A 20240-nucleotide genomic window follows, 5' to 3' on the forward strand; every position below is an offset into this window, starting at 1 on the left:
AGACCCTTCATCAGAAAAGCTTTTCTGATGAAGGGTCTAGGCCCGAAACGTCAGCCTTTCTGCTCCTATGATGCTGCTTGGCCTGCTGTGTTCATCCAGCCCTGCACCTTGTTGTCTCGGATTCTCCAGCATCTGCAGTTCCTACTATCTCTGCTCCTATCATAGTATCCACATTTATTGAATTACTTCAGTAATCACTCTGTCACTTGCTTTGTATCTCCTTGCTCTGTAACAGCACATGGTAAAATAGCACAACATGAAATAGTACAAAGGATCAACCTTTTCTATTTGGTTAGCATACTTCTAAGATTCTCTGTAATGTGCCTCCTTTCAAAGTTGAAGTGTTCTTCAGGGCTCTAACTTGCCCTGATAATACAATCTTCAGAATATAAAGGGGGAACTGTAACTCCCTCTCCCAATGGAGTTAGGTGGTGACAGAGATAAAACTCTGTGGGATCTTTCATTGCTCCTCTCCCATTTGATTCCAATCCACTGCCGTATTAAATGTGTAGTTGCTTTCAGTGTCAGATGTGCCTCAGTAATCCATGCTATGAAGAAACCACAAACCCAACTCAATTTCTTGACACAAAACAGAAGTCCTGTCAGGATTTGCTGAGTAAAGCCTGGCAAGATTGCTGACCCTGACTGTTGGAAGCAATATGTAAAGGGTCACAACAGCAAGCAGATGAGATTCCAATATCTGTTTATTAGGATTTCCACAAGCCTCTGAGGTAGAATTTTTATAGTGTGGAAGCAGGTCATTCAACCCATCAAGTCCACACTGACCCTCTGAAGAGCATCCCACCCAGACCTACATTTCCCATGGCTAATTCATTTAGCCTACACATCCCTGGACAATATGGGCAATTTAGCACGGCCAATCCACCTACCCTGCATATCTTTTGACTGTGGGAGGAAACCAAAGCACCCAGAGGAAACCCACACAGACACGAGTGAATGTGTAAACTCCACACAGGCAGTCACCTGAGAGTGGAATCTAACCTGGGTCCCTGGCGCTGTGAGGCAGCAGTGCTAACCACTGAGCCACCGTGCTGCCCCTGTTGAGATGCTGTTCTTCAGATAAGACTTGAAACTGAGAACCAGTGTGACTCCTTGGGGGATCATAAAGGACCCTTGCTACAATCAAAAGTATGGGCATTCTATGTAGTGTCTTGATGAACATTCATCCCTCAATCAACACCACTTAAGCAGATTATTTGATTCTAAAGTCATGAAGAGATGCGATCCAAATGTCTTGTTGAGTGAGATTCATGGTGCCTGATCAGCCAAGGCTTGTAGCGATTTTTCTCAGGTACTCCTCCACTCTTCACCTCGGTAATTATGTAAACGGGCTGTTGGATAGTTTCTTGGGGAATTGTGCAGCTAGAGAGGTGCAAGTGTTCACTTCCATCAGGAACCTTATGCTTTTAAGCTGCTGACACCATGTTTAAAGCCCACCTGCAAACCATTTGAGACCTTGCAAATGAGGAACTAGCCTCATATTGCGGTGCTTGACCATTATCACTGAACACATGGTCCAGAAGAAAGGAAATCTGGCTGTCTGCTTCCTCGGAGATATTGGTTGATGGGTTGGAGAGAAATGCACAGTCCTTTTTCGTGTGGACTGTTACAGAAGGCCATGCTACCAGTCACAGCCAGCCTGGACACAGATAGTCGTAGAATCCCTACAACATGGAAGCTGGCCATTCGGCCCATCAAGTCCACACCGACCCTCTGAAGAACATTCCACCCAAAGCCACCCTCCCACTCTATCCCTGTAACCCTGCATTTCGCATGGCTAACCCACCTAAGCTGCACATCTTTGGACTGTTGGAGGAAACAGGAGCACCCCGAAGAAACCTGCGCAGACACAGGAAGGATGTGCAAACTCCACACAGGCAGCCATTCAAAGCGAGACTCGATTCTCTGTGCTAACCATTGAGCCACCGTGCTGCCTTTACCAGTTCACTCAATGTGGTGGGGGTCCCATGCCATAGCAGTCTAAGTCGGTGCAGCTCAGCAAGAAGGGCAATGATTGGCACCTTGCGAGTGCTACCATTTTCTTTCTGCTCTCTCACCCTATCAGGGCCTGCCCTCACGCTATCTCTACATACCTCTTGGCAAAGTGCATGGGCCACAGTTCTCAATATTGTGTGCATCGTGTCCACTCAATGGCTCTCACCTGCCTCATCTCCCCAGTTACTCATCCTTTGTGCCCTTTGTGCTTCTTACTCACTCACCACCTCTCCTGTCCCTGCACCATTAACTGCTCTTCCATCAGACTCAATCCCTCCCTTTGTCTTATCGCAGGAAAATTTCCCTGCCCCTTCAGGACTGATGTATCCACAGCAACCCAACATACTCACTTGTAGGCTCCTGAATGGGTCGCACCTGTTCTGCAGGGCTAACCATGTTCCAGACTCTGGAATCTTTAGGATCAAGTGCCTGCCTGATCCCTCTGAACTGGAGTAGGATTAATTCCTTGAATGACTGGAGCTGTGCTCCTGCCTGACTGTAATCCCTTTCATCTGCTAAGGACTGGTCCCTTTGACTTTCACAGATAGACATATGCTTCAAGCACATGCAGTGTATTTACAGTGGGGGTTGGTTAGCTCAGTTGGTGGGATGGCTATTTTGCAATGCAGAATGACCTCTGACCTGAGGCATGGTGACCCTCAGGCTAAACATATCACTTATGGAACTATGGCAGCTTCATCTTACCTACTTGCAGTGTAAACTGCTGGTGCATGCAGTAGGTCTGATGTGCCATCCCTCCTGAACTGTTCAGTGTTCCCCACCATCACAATCTGCCTGCCTGTCCCTCTGCATCAAAAAATAGTGCAAGTCACAGAGCCTGGAACTGAGCACTAAAGAAACGTGCAATATTCACTTAGGCCCTGTATGACTACAATAAGACCCCTACTACTGAACTGAAATGCTATTGCAATGAAGGCCAATATACCTTTAGCCTTCCTAATTGCACCTGTCTGTCTCCTTTCATTGACTGATGTATAAGGACAGATGGACACGCAGCTCCCTGTGCACGTCCACTTCTTTTCTGTTGTAAGCAAACCTGACGCATGTGTTTACCTGTTGCACAACCCCAGAATCCAAAGAGCTTTGCAAGTGGGGCAGGGACTCTCAATGCTTAAAGACAAAAGTTGGGTAGTGAGGGAGCAGGTGAAATAGCAGGGAGCTATTAGTACAAAACGCCTTACAGCCAGAAATACCAGGGATGACTCAACTTTTCAGAGCTTTTGTTTGACTTGCTCGTTCTCCTGAACTATTATGGAATCCCCTTTACATTAACAGTCCTTGTTACCTCCTTTATCAGTAAAGAACATTTGAATCATTCAATCAACTATCATGTGTCTGTTTTCCCGACAATGCCAGCTTGTAACCTGCTATTTAATGACCGGAGATAAAAGAGCCTCATTTGAGAAGGAAGGTTATTTAATGGAAAGCAGTGGTCCAGATTTTTACAGCGTGGGAGTTCTTTTCTTTTGCGAAACACTGTACGTAGGGCCTGAGATTACAAGAGAAAAAACAGTGACTCATTCAAACGATTGTTATGGTTAATGGTGTCAGCTAATTTGTACCCACAGTTACAGGATTGAAATGGTTACAGAAAAATTAAGTTGGTTACAGAAGAAAATTTTTGGTTTACAGTTTGAGAAAGGAAAGCAAAAAAATTAAAATAAAACTATGACTGCTTTGTTTTTTTACTTCCAGCAAGTCAATATTGATATCTAGTTTAGTTATGCTGCTGATCCTGGCCATATAGGTACTCCAATTGCCTGGCTGCTGTGGTCAGAGACTTGTCTCTTTGAAGTGTGGAGTCTAATTTCTATAGATTTTAATAGTTCTGAGAGACCTAAGAAATTTTTGCTTTACTTTTTCCCACATACTTCTATCTGTCTTCCTGGATCTGTTGAGCTTTTTGAGATCTCTCCCTACCAATTTGTGGGAACTTCTTTCTTTGACTTCGGAGCAAGTTTCCAGTATGCTAACCCTTTCTGTGTTTTTTTTTGTGAAGGAATGGGGTATTTTCCCCATTGTAAAGGCATAGTATCCCATGAAGTTTCTGTAAAAATAGAAAACAGATTATATTCTGTGGCCATTGTTTAAACCAAGATTTGAATCGCACAGAAAGTTGTTCATCATTCTTTGCTTCCTCCAGTAATTTTTAATTCTGTGAAGCCTGATTTGGTCACTTTTCCAAGGACAGATGTTCACATTTTTCTGGATTACTGTGCTTCAGCTTAATCCAAGGTCAAGTCTTCAGAACTAAAACACCGTTTAGTTGTTGGACTTTATTCTCTCTGTAGTTTCCCTTGACTGTATTTGTTTTGGTCTGTCAGCTTGGTAAGTTCTGTAATTTCAGAAGTATGATGAACAAGCGTCTCTTAATCAGTACTTTCGTAATTTCCCAAGGCATGCTTGTGGAACATCCAGTTTAAAATTTTGTCTAAAGGCGTGTTTTTGGTCCAGATCCCACTGTGAATGTTCTTGAAAATAATGGTGAGGCTATCGGTCATCACTCCTATGAAAGTATAAATTCGACAGCTTCTGACAACTGCACATGTGTAGTTAAATGTGCTAGTCTGAAGCTTGCTCTTTAACTTGCATGTCTCTTTACAAGCTTCCCTATAATGGTATCTGAGTGAATAGCTTGCCCTTACAGAACGTGGACCAATGTGAAGTTGCAGTACCCACATATTAAATACACACTAAACATGATTGAGTTGAGGTTGGTCTAGTCTGGTGTAGAGGTGTTTTGTTATGGCATAGCAAGTCATAATTACTTCTAAGTAACCTCTCTGGCATGGAGATTTAACCTTTTGAAGTGTGGAGTCTAATTTCTGTAGATTTTAATAGTTTTGAGAGACCTAAGAAATTTTTGCTTTACTTTTTCTCTCATACTTCTATCACTTTATTTCACTTTATGTTCATGATTTGACCTTGAATTACCAATTTAAATAGAACTTCCTGGTTGAGACTCTGCTCTGCTCAACAGGAATTCATTGATCTGATCCATTATGGAGAGAAACAACTATTTACTGTACTCTCACAATTCCCAGATCCCTACGAAGGACATTATGTTGTTTGGCTCTAGTCATCCTGAAATCATTTTTCTCAAGATCTGGAACTCTTTCTCCAAATCTCTCCACTGCGTTTTCCTCATTTAAGAGACTTCTCAAAATGTGTCTCTAACTAACCTGCCCTAATAGCCCTTCCTTGGACCTGGTGTAGTTTTATTTTGTTTGATTCAGCTCTGAAGAAGCACTTTAGCATGTTTTAGGATAGTAGTGTGTCATTGCAAATTGCTGTCTTACTGGATGGAGTTTTTCAGAGAGGATGATTCATTAGTACTATTTTTGAAAGATAAAGTTGTCATTGTCCTACTGGACCAGAGGGCTGTTCACTCTGTAGAGAAAGAGTGCACTGGTAGTGGTTTAACCTTAGGATCACCGCAGCTTGCCTCAGGCAAGGGGAGAAGTTGAGAAGGAGACTACTTCTTGGTGAGCTCAGCTAGTGTAGGAATTGAACCCACAATTTGGCATCACTCTGTATTGTGGACCAGCCGTCTAGCCAACTGAGCTAACCGACCCCTTATTTTTAAACAGATCAATGGTTGATTGATTAATGATCCTGGCATATTCGTGAGCAAGAGCAGCTTGATAGAGCATGTCTGCAGTAACCTCTGTTGGAAGTATAAAACACCGATGTTGATTCCTTATGCAATATCTATTTTCCCGAATTTACTTTGCAAATTTGCAGTAAACTGTGAAGCATACCAAAATAAAAGCATGTTGAAACAGGTTAATATATTTCATTCACAATCTTGTATTAGCACTAAAAACTGTAAAACTCGCAGATATTTTAGGAATGGGAAAATGCAAAGAAAACAAAAACAGACATTTCAATGAGAGCAGAAATAAGTGGGTAGAATAAACTGCTTAATAGAAGACTGTTACATAATATTAAAACATAAGTGAGGTTAAACAATGAAAAAAAAAATCAAAAGACCACATTGAAAGTTATGGTGGTGAAAGGCCGTAAGTATGTCAAGTATAAATGATCTTAGTTATTTGCCAGCGCCTTGTAAAAAGGACAATCTATAATCTGGATTCTCCCCAGCATATTTAGTCTCCTGAGGGGAGACCAAATCTCCCAAGAATTTAGGATAATAAAATTTATTCCCAATTCTTAGGAGGATTTAAGAGGAAACTCTATGGTTATTAATCTAACTTAATAATCTACATCATTCACCTCACATCAGTTGCATTCCACAAATAACCCTCATGTAGTCTTAAAAGGATTTCAGCCATAGTATTCCATAATTCATCAACTAGGGAATTTCTTTAATTTACTAATTCCAATTTTACAAAATTGTTTTCCAACAGTTTTGCAGAATTTAGATAAAATGTGTTGGTTGGAAGCACGTTACACAAACTTGACTACTTTGTAGGAACAAAAATAACTTTTCTATACTAAAAATCTAAAAGAACTGAGGTTGGTGGAAATCAGAAACAAAAACAGAAATTGCTGGAAAAACTCAGCAGGTCTAGCAGCATCTGTAGAGAGAATTCAGAGTTAACGTTTTGGGTCCAATGACCCTTCTACAGAACTGCAGAACAGGCTGTATTTTCAAGATTTCTGCAGCAATCTGTGCTTGTGCAAAATTGTGAGATAGCAGTCAGCATCGGAGGAGTGATAATGGTAAATGATATTATAGTAGGACTAAGTTAAGTTTAAGAGTAAAAATGGCAGGAGATCCCAGACCCATGTTATGCTCCTCTTGCTCAATGTGGGAGCTCAGGGACGCAGCTGATGTCCCTGACTCCTACACGTGCAGGGAGTGTGTCCAGCTGCAGCTCTTGTTAAACCGCATGACGGCTCTGGAGCTGCGGATGGACTGCAGATGCTGAGGAAGTCGTGGATAGCACGTTCAGCAAATTGGTCATACGGCAGATTAGGATTGCTGAGGGAGAAAGGGAGTGGGTGACCAAAAGGCAGGGAAAAAGCAGGAAGGCGGTGCAGGTGTCCCCTGCGGTCATCTCCGTCCAAAACAGGTATACCGTTTTGGATACTGTTGGGGGAGATGGCTCACCAGGGGAAGGCAGCTGTAGCCAGGTTCATGGCACCATGGCTGGCTCTGCTCTACAGAAGGGTGGGAAAAAGAGTGGAAGGGCTGTTGTCATAGGGGATTCAATTGTAAGGGGAGTAGATAGGCGGTTCTGTGGTCAAAAACAAGACTCCCGAGTAGTATGTTACCTCCCAGGTGCACGGGTCAGGGATGTCTCAGATCGACTGCAGGATATTCTGACGGGGGAGGGTGAACAGGCAGCTGTCGTGGTGCATATAGGCACCAATGATATAGGTAATAAACGGGATGAGGTCCTACACGCAGAATTTAGGGAGTTAGTAGCCAAGTTAAAAAGTAGAACCTCAGAGGTCGTAATCTCAAGATTGCTACCAGTGCCACATGCTAGTCAGAGTAGAAATGAAAGACTAGGCAGGTTAAATGAGTGGCTTGAGAGATGGTGCAGGAGGGAGGAGTTCAGATTTTTGGGACATTGGGACCAGTTCTAGGGGAGGTGGGACTATTGCAAATTGGACGGTCTACACCTGGGCAGGACTGGAACCAATGTCCTAGGGGGTGCTTTTGCTAATGCTGTTGGGGAGGGTTTAAACTAATGTGGCAGGGGGATGGGAACCAAATGAGGAGGTTAGTGGACAGTAAGGAGGTAGTAACTAAAGCCTGTAAGGAACTAGATAATGAAGTCAGTGTGACTAAGGGGAAGAGTAGGCAGAGAGCAGATGATGAACGCAGAGGGACAGGTGGTCTGAGGTGCATTTGTTTTAATGCGAGAAATGTAGTAGGTAAGGCAGATGAATTTAGGGCTTGGATTAGTACCTGGGAGTATGATGTTATTGCTATTACTGAGACTTGGTTGAGGCAAGGGCCAGATTGGCAACTAAATATCCCAGGATATAGATGCTTCAGGCGGGATAGAGAGGGAGGTAAAAGGGGTGGAGGAGTTGCATTACTGGTCAAAGAGGATATCACAGCTGTGCTGAAGGAGGGCACTATGGAGGACTCGAGCAGTGAGGCAATATGGGCAGAGCTCAGAAATAGGAAGGGTGCGGTAACAATGTTGGGGCTGTACTACAGGCCTCCCAACAGCGAGCATGAGATAGAGGTACAAATATGTAGACAGATTATGGAAAGATGTAGGAGCAACAGGGTGGTGGTGATGGGAGATTTTAATTTTCCCAACATTGACTGGGATTCACTTAGTGTTAGGGGTTTAGATGGAGCAGAATTTGTAAGGAGCATCCAGGAGGGATTTCTAGAGCAGTATGTAAATAGTCCAACTCGGGAAGGGGCCATGCTGGACCTGGTGCTGGGGAATGAGCCCGGCCAGGTGGTTGAAGTTTCAGTAGGGGATTACTTTGGGAATAGTGATACAATTCCTTAAGTTTCAGAATACTGATGGACAAAGATGAGAGTGGCCCTAAAGGAAGAGTGCTAAACTGGGGGAAGGCCAACTATAGCAAAATTCAGCAGGAGATGGGGAATGTGGATTGGGAGCAGCTGTTTGAGGGTAAATCCACATTTGATATGTGGGAGGCTTTTAAAGAGAGGTTGATTAGAGTGCAGGACAGAAATGTCCCTGTGAAAATGAGGGATAGAAAGGGCAAGATTAGGGAATCGTGGATGACAGGTGAAATTGTGAGACTAGCAAAGAGGAAAAAGGAAGCATACATAAGGCCTAGGCGACTGAAAACAGACGAAGCTTTGGAATATCGGGAAAGTAGGACCAATCTGAAACGAGGAATTAAGAGGGCTAAAAGGGTCATGAAATATCTTTAGCAAACAGGGTTAAGGAAAATCCCAAAGCCTTTTATTCCTACATAAGGAGCAAGAGGGTAACTAGAGAAAGGGTTGGCCCACTCAAGGACAAAGGAGGGAAGTTAGGCGAGGAGTCAGAGAAAATGAGTGAGATTCTTAATGAGTACTTTGCGTCGGTATTCACCGAGGAGAGGGACATGACAGATGTTGAGGTTAGGGATAGATGTTTGATTACTCTGGGTCAAATTGGCATAAGGAGGGGGGATAGTGTTGGGTATTCTAAAAGGTATTAGGGTGGACAAGTCCCCAGGTCTGGATGGGATCTATCCCAGGTTACTGAGGGAAGCGAGAGAGGAAATAGCTGGGACCTTAACAGATATCTTTGCAGCATCCTTGAGCTCAGGTGAGGTCCCGGAGGATTGGAGAATTGCTAATGTTGTCCTCTTGTTTAAGAAGGGTAGCAAGGATAATCCAGGTAATTATAGACCGGTGAGCCTGACGTCAGTGGTGGGGAAGCTGCTGGAGAAAATACTGAGGGATAGAATCTATTTACATTTGGACGAAAATGGGCTTATTAGTGAAACGCAGCATGGTTTTGTGCAGGGGTGGTCATGTCTTACAACTTGATAGAATTTTTTGAGGAAGTGACAAAGTTGATAGATGAGGGAAGGTCTGTGGATGTCATATACATGGACTTCAGTAAGGCATTTGATAAGGTTCCCCATGGTAGGCTGATGGAGAAAGTGAAGTCGCATGGGGTCCAGGGTGTACTAGCTAGATGGATAGAGAACTGGCTGGGCAACAGGAGACAGAGAGTTATAGTGGAAGGGAGTTTCTGAAAATGGAGAACTGTGACCAGTGGTGTTCCACAGGGATCCATGTTAGGACTACCGTTGTTTGTGATATACATAAATGATCAGCAGGAAGGTATAGATGGTCTGATTAGCAAATTTGCAGATGACACTAAGATTGGTGGGGTAGCAGATAGTGAAGGGGACTGTCAGAGAATGCAGCAGAATATAGATAGATTGGAGAGTTGGGTGGAGAAATGGCAGATGGAGTTCAATCCAGGCAAATGCGAGGTGATGCATTTTGGAAGATCCAATTCAAGAGCGAACTATATGGTAAATGGAAAAGCCCTGGAGAAAATTGATGCACAGAGAGATCTGGGTGTTCAGGTCCATTGTACCCTGAAGGTGGCAATGCAGGTCGATAGAGTGGTCAAGAAGGCATACGGCATACTTTCATTCATCGGACGGGGCATTGAGTACAAGAGTTGGCAGGTCATGTTACAGTTGTATAGGACTTTGGTTCGACCACATTTGGAATACTGTGTACAGTTCTGGTCGCCACATTACCAAAAGGATGTGGATGCTTTGGAGAGGGTGCAGAGGAGGTTCACCAGGATGTTGCCTGGTATGGCGGGCGCTAGCTATGAAGAGAGGTTGAGTAGATTAGGATTATTTACATTAGAAAGATGGAGGTTGAGGCGGGACCTGATTGAGGTCTACAAAATCATGAGAGATATAGACAGGGTGGATAGCAAGAAGATTTTTCCCAGAGTCGGGGACTCAATTATTAGGGGTCACGATTTCAAGGTGAGAGGGAAAAAGTTTAAGGGAGATATGCGTGGAAAGTTCTTTACACAGAGGGTGGTGGGTACCTGGAACGCGTTGCCAGCAGAGGTGGTAGAGGCGGGCACGATAGCATCATTTAAGATATATCTAGACAGATACATGAATGGGCAGGGAGCAGAGGGATACAGATCCTTGGAAAATAGGCGACAGGTTTAAATAGAGGATCCGAGTCAGCACAGGCTTGGAGGACCGAAGGGCCTGTTCCTGCGCTGTAATTTTCTTTGTTCTTTGTTCTTTGTAAACACTGACATTTTGCTGACAAAGAAGTTACTTTCATCAGGAAAGCTAATGGAATGCTATATTTTATTGTGAAGGGAACTGAATGCAAGAGTAGAGAAGTTATACTTCAGTTATACAGGGTATCAGTGAGACCGCATCTGGATACCGTATACAGTACTAATCACCATACTTCTGGAAGGTCGAAAGCAGCTAAGGGAAGGTGCAGCAGACTAATACCCGGAATGAGTGGATTGCCTTTGATGGGAAGGCTAGATAGGCTAGGCCAGTATCCTCTGGAGTTTCGAAGAATGGGAAGCACAGTGGCTCACAGCATCAGGGACCCAGGTTCAATTCTGGCCTCGGGTGACTGTCTATGTGGAATTTGCACGTTCTCAACATGTCTGTGTGGGATCCCTCAGGGTGCTCCAACATGTACAGGATAGGTGGATTGGCCATGGGGGGTTTGGGTGGGATCCTGTTGGAGGGTTAGCATAGACTGAATGGCCTGCTTCCACACTGTAGGGATTCCATCAGTCAGAGGTGACCTAACTCAAAGATATAAGATCCTGAATGAACTTGATCTGGTGGATGTGGAAAGGACGTTTCCTTTTCTGGGAGAATGTACGTGTGGAGGTCATAGGGTGAAAAATAGAGGGTCACCAAATTAAGACAGAGATGAAGAAGATAATTTCCTTCAGGGGGTTGAGAGGCTTTTGAATTCCCTTCCCTAAAAGGCACTCCTTTCATCAAAATGCATAGTCTCTAAATGTTTTTAAGACAGAAGTAGATAAATCGTTGATTACCGATGGGATGAAAGATCATCAGGGGTATTCATGATTTTTAAACACTTCAACTAAATTATCTGACAATCTCATCATTCAATCAGACAAAGACTCGTACCCTGTATTTACAATTCAAAGAAGAGAATCAACAGCAGACAATTTTTGGGAGAAGACAAAAGTCAACATTTAAAATAAGAAGCTATATGTGGACTAACACATTTGGAACGTGACAAAGATACAAACAGATACAAACTAGACATATGTTTATGAAGTTTTAATAAAAGTTGTGAGGTAATGGCCATCTCCAAGATGGAAATTAACTGCTGCCCCTTGACATTCAATGGCATTACCATCACTGAAACATCCTAGGGCTTACCAATGATCAGAAACTGAGCTGTACCAGCCATATAAATACAGTAGTTACAAGAGCAGGGTAATAAGGCAGGAGTCTTGCATTGAGTAAACCACCACCTCACTCTTCAAAGAAGCTCGAGAAGCTTGACACTATCCAGGACAAAATAGCTCATTTTATTGTCACGACAAATACTGATCCTCTCCAACACTGATGCTCAGTAACAGCAGTGTGTGCCACCTACAAGAAACACTGCAGAAATTTACCAAGCCTTCTTAGACAGCACCCTCCAAATTCATGTCCACTGCTATCTCGAAAGACAATAACAGAAGATACATCGGAACACCACCACAGAAAGTTAACCTCCAAGTCATTCACCATCCTGATTTGAACATATATCAGTATTCTTTCAATGTCACTGGGTCAAAATCCTGAAGCTCCATTAGAGTGTTGTGGTTGTACCTACACTAAATGGTTGGCAGCAGTTCAAGAAGGCAGCTCACCACCATCTTCTCAAGGGCAACAAGGGATGGGCAATAACTGCTGGCCTGACCAGCTACGCCCACATCCTGTCACCCAATTTCAAAAAAAAGTTACAAAAACAGAAATTGCTGGAAAAACTCAGCAGTTCTGGCAGCATTCGTAGAGAGAAATCAGAGTTAATGTTTCAGGTCCAGTGACCCTTCCTCAGAACATCAGAAATCTTGAAGATGCAGCCTGTTCTTCACTGCTGTGCCATAGGCTCTGTTGTAGAGCTCACCCCTCACAACTAGCAGTCAGCAACATCAATTGATTGGATAAGAGTTCCTTTTCCTCTGCTCTCATGTTGTGTTGGAAATCCCATGAAAAGTTGACCCTTGTTCAGAAGTGTAACTGGGTTTTTAACAGTGAATAGCCGACTGAACAGTGGATATGCCCCTGAAACAGAGTGGAACATTGATAACTTTCTGCATGAGGTATGATTGCTGGAATTTAAAAATTAGATTTTAAAAATAATTAATTTATTTAAAGTTTGCTCAGCTCCTCCTTTAACTCTATGTCCCAAATTTAATTTGCACCCTATTTGTTTTAACTGCATTAATTGTTAGTGTATGCTGCACATCCATACGGACAATGCTAAACTCCAGCACAATACTATTCCTCTTGACTTCACTGTGCTAAATTATCAGGCTACTTATCCAACGCCCAATACTTAACAATCACAATTTTCCTCCAAATTTATTGGGAAGACCACAGCCATTGTCTTATGTTACTGTTATGAATCCTGTCCTTCTCTCTGCTAACTGCCTAAAGTTGAGTTTGCAACCTCTGAGGCATGTTTTATTCCAGAGAAGAGATTTTGGCTACACACCTGCACTATGAGGTAGACCACCTATTCTGACCTCCATGTCATCCTCAAACCTTTTCCCTATCTTAGCTTATCCAGGGATACAGCCCTCCTCCAAGCCTTTTATACCACTAGGTTTGACTTTTCCAGTGCTCTCCTGGCTATTTCCCACTGTTTACCACCTATAAACTTGATGTCATCTAAAGCTTTTCTGGCTGTGACCTTACACTAAGTCCTGATTACTTATCACCCTTGTGCTTGCAATGCCTTGAACTTTAAAATTCTCACGGTTGTTTTCAAAGTTTTCTATGGCCTCAAGCCTCTCTATCTCTGTAACTTTCTCCAACCTTACCTCCCTCCCAAATCTCTGCATTCCTCTTATAATGACCTCTTGAGCATCTTCTTTAATTGCTGCTCTGCTGATGGCCAAATCCTTCAGCTGCTTGGACCCTACAGTCTTGGATTCCTTGCCTAAACACTTCCACCTTCCTACCTCTCCCTGTTTACAGCAGTCTTCTCAAAACCTTCCTTATTTACCAAAGCTTTGGCCATCGACCCGACATTGCCTTCTATGGGGTAATGCCCCATGAAGTGTCTTGGGACATTTAATTGCATTACAGTGCTACATAGATACGAGTATTTGTTGTGCTTATCATTTCCTACCTTGCTGTGCATGCAAATCCTTTAGACAGCCTGGCTAGATCCACTCAGAGACAGTAAGAACTGCAGATGCTGGACTCAGAGATAACACAGTGTGGAGCTGGAGGAACACAGCGGGCCAGGCAGCATCAGAGAAGCAGGAAAGTTGAAGTTTCGGGCTGGGTCCCTTCTTCAGAAATGGGGAGGGGGAAGGGAGCTCCAACAACACCTTCCGGTTGCCAACCATTTTAACTCCCCCTCCCACTCCCTGGGTGACATGTCCATCCTGGGCCTCATCCAGTATCACAACGACACCACCCAGAAACTGGAGGAGCAGCACCTCATATTGAGCATACAGCCCAATGGCCTAACGTGGATTTTGTCAGTTATAAAAAATGGACGTCCAATCCCTATACACTTGCATTCCCCATGCAGATGGCCTAAAGGCCCTCCGCTTCTTCCTCTCCCGTAGGCCCAACCAGTCCCCCTCCACCCACTCCCTCACCTACTTAACCAAACTCATCTTTACCCTTAAGAACTTCTCCTTCATCTCCTCTCACTTCCGACAGACTAAGGGGGTGGCCATGGGAACCCGCATGGGCCCAAGCTATGCCTGCCTCTTGGTAGGATACGTGGAACAGTCCCTCTTTCACAGCTACACTGGCACTATCCCCCACCTCTTCATCCGTTACATCGATGACTGTATCAGCGCTGCCTCGTGCTCCCACAAGGAACTCAAACAGTTCATCCACTTTACTAACACCTTCCACCCCAACCTCAAGTTCACCTGGACCATCTCTGATAGCTCCCTCTCCTTCCTGGACCTCTCTGTCTCCATCTCTGCTGACCGCCTCGATTTCAAGCCCAACTGACTCCCACAGCTACCGAGACTACACCACCTCTCACCCACCTTCCTGCAAGAATGCGATCCCCTACTCCCAATTCCTCTGCCTGCATCACATCTGCTCCCAAGATGAGGTGTTCCACTCCCGAACATCCCAAATGTCCTGTTATTTTAAGGATAGCAACTTCCCCCATTCGGTGGTTGAAAATGCTCTTGACCGTATCTCTTGCGTTTCCCCACACCTCTGCCTGCACATCTCCTTCCCGCAACAAAAACAAAGACAGAATCCCCCTTGTCCTAATGTATCATCCCACTAACCTCCGGATTCAACATATCATTCTCCGCCACCTGTAATCTGACCCCACAACCAAAGATATATTTCCCTCCCCATCCCTATATGACTTCCATAGGGACTTCTCTCTCCGCGACTCCCTCGCCGGCTCTACACTCCCCACTAACCCTACCATCCCCGGCATCTTTCCCTGCAACCGCAGGAAGTGCTACACCTGCCCCTACACCTCCCCCCTCACCTCCATTCAAGGCACAAAAAAAACCTTCCATATCAGACAGGGGTTCACCTGCACATCCGCCAATGTGGTCTATTGTATCCATTGCTCCTGATGTGGCCTCCTCTACATTGGTGAGACCAAGCGGAGGCTCGGAGACCATTTTGTAGAGCACTTGCGCTCTGTTCATGACAAACCACAACACCTTCCAGTTACGAACCATTTCAACTCCCCCTCCCACCCCCATGTGACATGACCATCCTGGGCCTCCTCCAGTGCCACAATGACGCCATCCGCAAACTGGAGGAGCAGCACCTCATATTCCGCTTCGGGAGCCTACAGCCCAATGGCCTAAACGTGGACTTTACCAGTTTCAAAATCTCCCCATCCCTGGCCTCATCCATGACCAACCTTCCCTCTCATCCCGGCCCCTTTGACCTAACACAACTTGTCCATCTTCTCTCCCACCTATCTATCCTCCCACCTCACTGTCCAATTCCCACCACTGCATACCTGCACTCACCTATCACCTTCCCCAGCCCTAGCTCTCCTCTCTATTTATTTCTGAGCTCCCTTCCCCTTCCCCCATTTCTGAAGAAGGGTCCTGACCCGAAACACCAACTTTCCTGCTCCTGTGATGCTGCCTGGCCTGCTGTGCTCCTCCATTCCACACTGTGTTATCTTTGGCTAGATCCACATTGGGAACATGACACTGGGAATCTCTGTTAAATCAGGCTATAATTAATTCATGGCAAGAGAAATTAAGCATCTTACCACAGCCTTCACCAGATTACTCAGCACAGCTTTTTCAAGTTGTTGATGATCACCTTGCTTTGCCATTAAACGTACATTACCGGCCAACATGTACAGCGTTTAAGTATAATTTAGTGTCTACATTATTGTATTAGCGAAGTGACAAGCAAGGAAATCTAATGTGCTAAGGGCATTTACATCAGTTGGTGCTGAAAACAATTTAAGACTTCAGTATGTTCAGTACTTTTCATAGGGGAGTAATTATTGTGAGAATTGGTGTGTTCTCTGACGTGTGGAGCATTTTGTGTTTATTTGTCCATGAATGTAACATTTAAACAAGTGTAGAGAGTTGAAGATTGTAACAAAAACAGAAATTACTGGAAAAGCTCAGCTGGTCTGGCAGCACCTTTGGAGAGAAATCAGAGTTCATGTTTCGGGTCCTGTGACCCTTTCGCAGGTTCTGAGGAAGGGCCACTGGAACTGAAATGTTAAGTCTTGATTTCTCATCCACAGATGCTGCCAGACCTGCTGAGCTTTTCCAGCAATTTCTGTTTTTGTTTCCGATTTCCAGCATCCGCAGTTCTTTCAGTTTTTATTGAGTTTGAGACTGTGTTAGTGTGATTTAGAGAGTTAGAAATTGGACTGGAATCTGAATCGAGAAAACTGAGAATCACCAGGAATTGGTTCCTTAGCCACTTCTATATATTTGCTGGTTTTGTTGGTGTAAGTGGAGATTAGCCATTTCTCTTCCTCCTAGCTTCCCAAGCATTTTAAAAACTTAGAAAAAAAACTCACTTTGTGGTTGGAGGCTGCAGGAAAAGTAGACCTTGACAAGTGCCCCGCTCATCTTGTAAGTAATCTTGTGGAAATTTTCTTTGGGTATGAACATATCTCAATCTCTAATAACTGTTTTCTGAAGCTCTGTTTTCGTTCTGCAATTTCTTGGCTAACTTTAAAATGTATTACCACTGCAGGGAATGCCCCACAGCCAGTCAAAATTGTTGCTACTTTCGGAATAGTTTCTATGCTGGAGTATCCCTGGGTCAGGTGCATCCCATTGCTGCTAAAAGAGCTGGTGCTGTCTCCCAGTCTGCTCTGGGATCTCTATCCAGGCTGATTGTTGTTTGACACAAATTCACTTTTATGGCTGTAATTTCATTACAATAGAGATTGTTGGGAAAGGAAAATGCCTCAGGAAAATCTCACTCAAAGTTGATATTTCTTATCTGCATCAGTTGATGGATAAGATGTTCTGTGAAACACAGAAATCCCTTTTACATCTCTGACCAATGTCATCACAAGTTGTATTATTTATTGGACTTCACTCCTCCAAAGGCTTTTAAATATTTCTCCCAGTTTTATTGAAAATTCTGAATAGTCATCCATTTTCTTCCTGTTATCTACATTTGTGGCTGAATTAATGATCGGGGAAAAAAACGGACAATACTATAACCTGTTAGTAATAGTCCACTAATTTAATACCAGTCCTACAAGCAGTACATGATAACCCTGAATTAGCATGTCTGTGATTGCTTGCAAGGGTGGTGTGCTTTTAATCTTATGATTTTATGGGACACTAGAAAGAACAGTCACTGAGGGAAAAGAGGAAGGCAGATAGTCATCTGGGAACGCTCAAATTGTGTCTTTCAGTAAAGCTATTTTGTGCCACTGTTTTATGATATCACCTCTTCACAAAGTCTGTCCTTACGAGATATCACTTCTGACACCATTTTTTGCAGTATTTGTTAAAGGATTGCAACTATGAATCAATGGTTAATCAAGCTGTAAATATTTCATTAAGATTTTTAAATGCCAACCAATTAACACCTTCCATCTTCGACATAAATTGGTTACAGCGAAACAGCTGGTCTGAGAATAAGTAACACAAGTAATCTGCCATAGGCCGCAAACTATATGTAAAGTTTCCAGTCCCAGTCTAGACTAACCATGTGACAAAACAAACATACTGTCAGCTTCACAGATAGTTATATTTGAATAGTTGTTGCTGCCTCTTACATGGGGCTATAAGGTTGTATTGTAGACAGGCTTTATTGCTACTTTAAATGCGAGCACTCTATTTCAGCACGCCTCATTAAGCTGTAACATTAGATGTCAATAACTTCCATAAAAAGGGTGTTAACTTCTGCAGTCCCTTTGCTCTGGGCTGTGAGCACATGGTTTCCTGTAATTTACTGGCAGGGAGCTCTTGGTGTCCTGCTTTACTGACCATGTTTCAGAAAATGCGGAAGGAAAATTTTAATGTCTCTGCGAATAGCTCAAGTTAGTTTAGAGACACGTACTCCTGCCTGTGTTCAGTTCGTTTCGTAAGATGCTTCTGAGTTTTTAGTTGATTCTGTTTTTATAAAGATGGGAAACTCATATGCTGGGCAACTGAAGACGACACGTTTTGAAGAGGTCCTGCATAACTCGATTGAAGCCTCCCTGCGATCAAACAACTTGGTTCCCAGGCCTGTGTTTTCACAATTATATCTAGAGGCTGAGCACCAATTGATTTCAAACTTAGAAGGTAAGGCTATCTTCCATTTTTTTGTTCAGCTTTACCAAAATATTTTTTAAGTTGAAATACAATCATACATGTAGTGCATGTTCTATATTCAAAAACAAAGGATAATTGGTTTCCATTTCTCAGGGGATAGTGTGCATACTGGTGCCTCCAAATTAACTTTACAATGCCCTACATTGTTTCAAATTTTATAAGTGTGAAAGTTTCTTCAGCCAAGTACTCAATTTTCTGACCAGTTTGGTTGTCATTGCTGGTGCTTGTCTAACATCATAATTGATAGTTGGCTTTGTTCAGTATGTTCTTAGATGGTGTATATGACGACTTCTAAAATCTTTTAGCTTTACTATCTTGAGCAAAGATTGCTAGATTTCTCCCCTCTTTGTCAAGCTAGGTTTAAAAGGCAAGAAATTTGTTGTCAAATAAGGGACAGAGCATTCAGTATGGTAAGTGGCATGTATGTGTGTGTGCATATTCTGTGCCAGATGCATGTCATATTGGTAAAGACTTTTCTTCATAGGCTCTGTACTGGAAGGAGGTGTTTGGTCTTGGCATATACAACCAGGGTTGTCTAACAGCTTCTTGAGTAAACTTCCCAAGTTGAACTGCTGCAAATGCAGTTGGCAGATGGCCTACTGTGCTCAGGATAACAGTGTTGTTTATCTGCAGCCATGCCAGCACTCCTTAGATGACCAGCTAGAGGCTGCCATTGCAAAGTATATAAGCATATTAAAAAAATTCAAGGATGTAGAGCTGATGTCCACAGGAGTCCTGAAGGCTTTTCTCAGCCCCCTTTGAATCTCAGGTGTAGTGAGGTAAATTCAGTTTTCAGTCATGTAACAAGGATACATGGCAGACTGGTACAGAAGGTGAGGTCACACGGTATCAGGGATGTGCTGGCAAGAGGGATACAAAACTGGCTTAGTCATAAAAGACAGATAGTGATGGTGGAAGGATACTTTTTGGAATGGAGGGCTGTGATTAGTGGTGTTCCACAGGGATCAGTGCTGGGACCTGTGCTGTTTGTGATCTACATAAATGATTTGAAGGAAAATGTAGCTGGTCTAATTAGTAAGCTTGTGGATGATACAAAGATTGGTGGAGATGCGGACAGTGAGGAGGATTGTCAGAGGAGACAGCAGGATATAGATCAGTTGGAAGAATGGGCAGAAAAAATGGCGGATGGAGTTTAATCCGGACAAATGTGAGGTGATGCATTTTGGAAGGTCAAGTACAGTTGGAAATTATACAGTGAATGGCAGAGCCCTTAGGAGTATTGATATGCAGAGGGAGCTGGGTGTGCAGGTCTATAGATCACTGAAGGTGGCAGCGCAGGTAGATAAGGTAGTAAAAAAGGCTTCTGGCATGCTTGCCTTCATTGGAAAGAGCATTGAGTAGAAGGGTAGACAAGTTATGCTGCAGCTTTATAGAACTTCAGTTAGGCCACAATTGGAATATTGCATACAGTTCTGGTCACCGCACGACCAGAAGGAAGTGGATGCTTTGGAGAGGGTACTGAAAAGATTTACCAGAATATTGCCTGATATGGGGGATTTTAGATATGAAGAAAGGCTGGATAGACTGGGTTTGTTTTCACTGGAATGCAGGAGGTTGAGAGGTGACCTGATAGAAATTTGTAAGAATGTGAATGGTATGGATAGAGTGGAAAGTATGAAGCTTTTTCCCAGGGTGGAGGGTCAATTACTCGGGGACACAGGTTCAAGGTGCGAGGGGGGAAGTTTAAAAGAGATGTGTGAGGCAAGTTTTTCACACAAAGGGTGGTGAGTGCCTGGAACACAC

At 43.5% G+C, this 20240-nt stretch overlaps 1 protein-coding gene across 1 annotated transcript in view; it reads left to right on the plus strand.

The window, feature by feature from the left end:
- greb1 (growth regulating estrogen receptor binding 1) overlaps nucleotides 1-20240 on the plus strand; it is a 186083-nt gene that overhangs the window by 29276 nt on the left and 136567 nt on the right. Inside the window, exon 3 of the mRNA XM_048597113.1 lies at nucleotides 18287-18446. Within this exon, the coding sequence (XP_048453070.1) occupies nucleotides 18287-18446 (160 nt within the window). The remainder of the gene's footprint in view (nucleotides 1-18286; nucleotides 18447-20240) is intronic.

Source organism: Rhincodon typus, chromosome 5 (assembly GCF_021869965.1).
Source record: "Rhincodon typus isolate 14 chromosome 5, sRhiTyp1.1, whole genome shotgun sequence".
NCBI lineage: Eukaryota > Metazoa > Chordata > Chondrichthyes > Orectolobiformes > Rhincodontidae > Rhincodon > Rhincodon typus.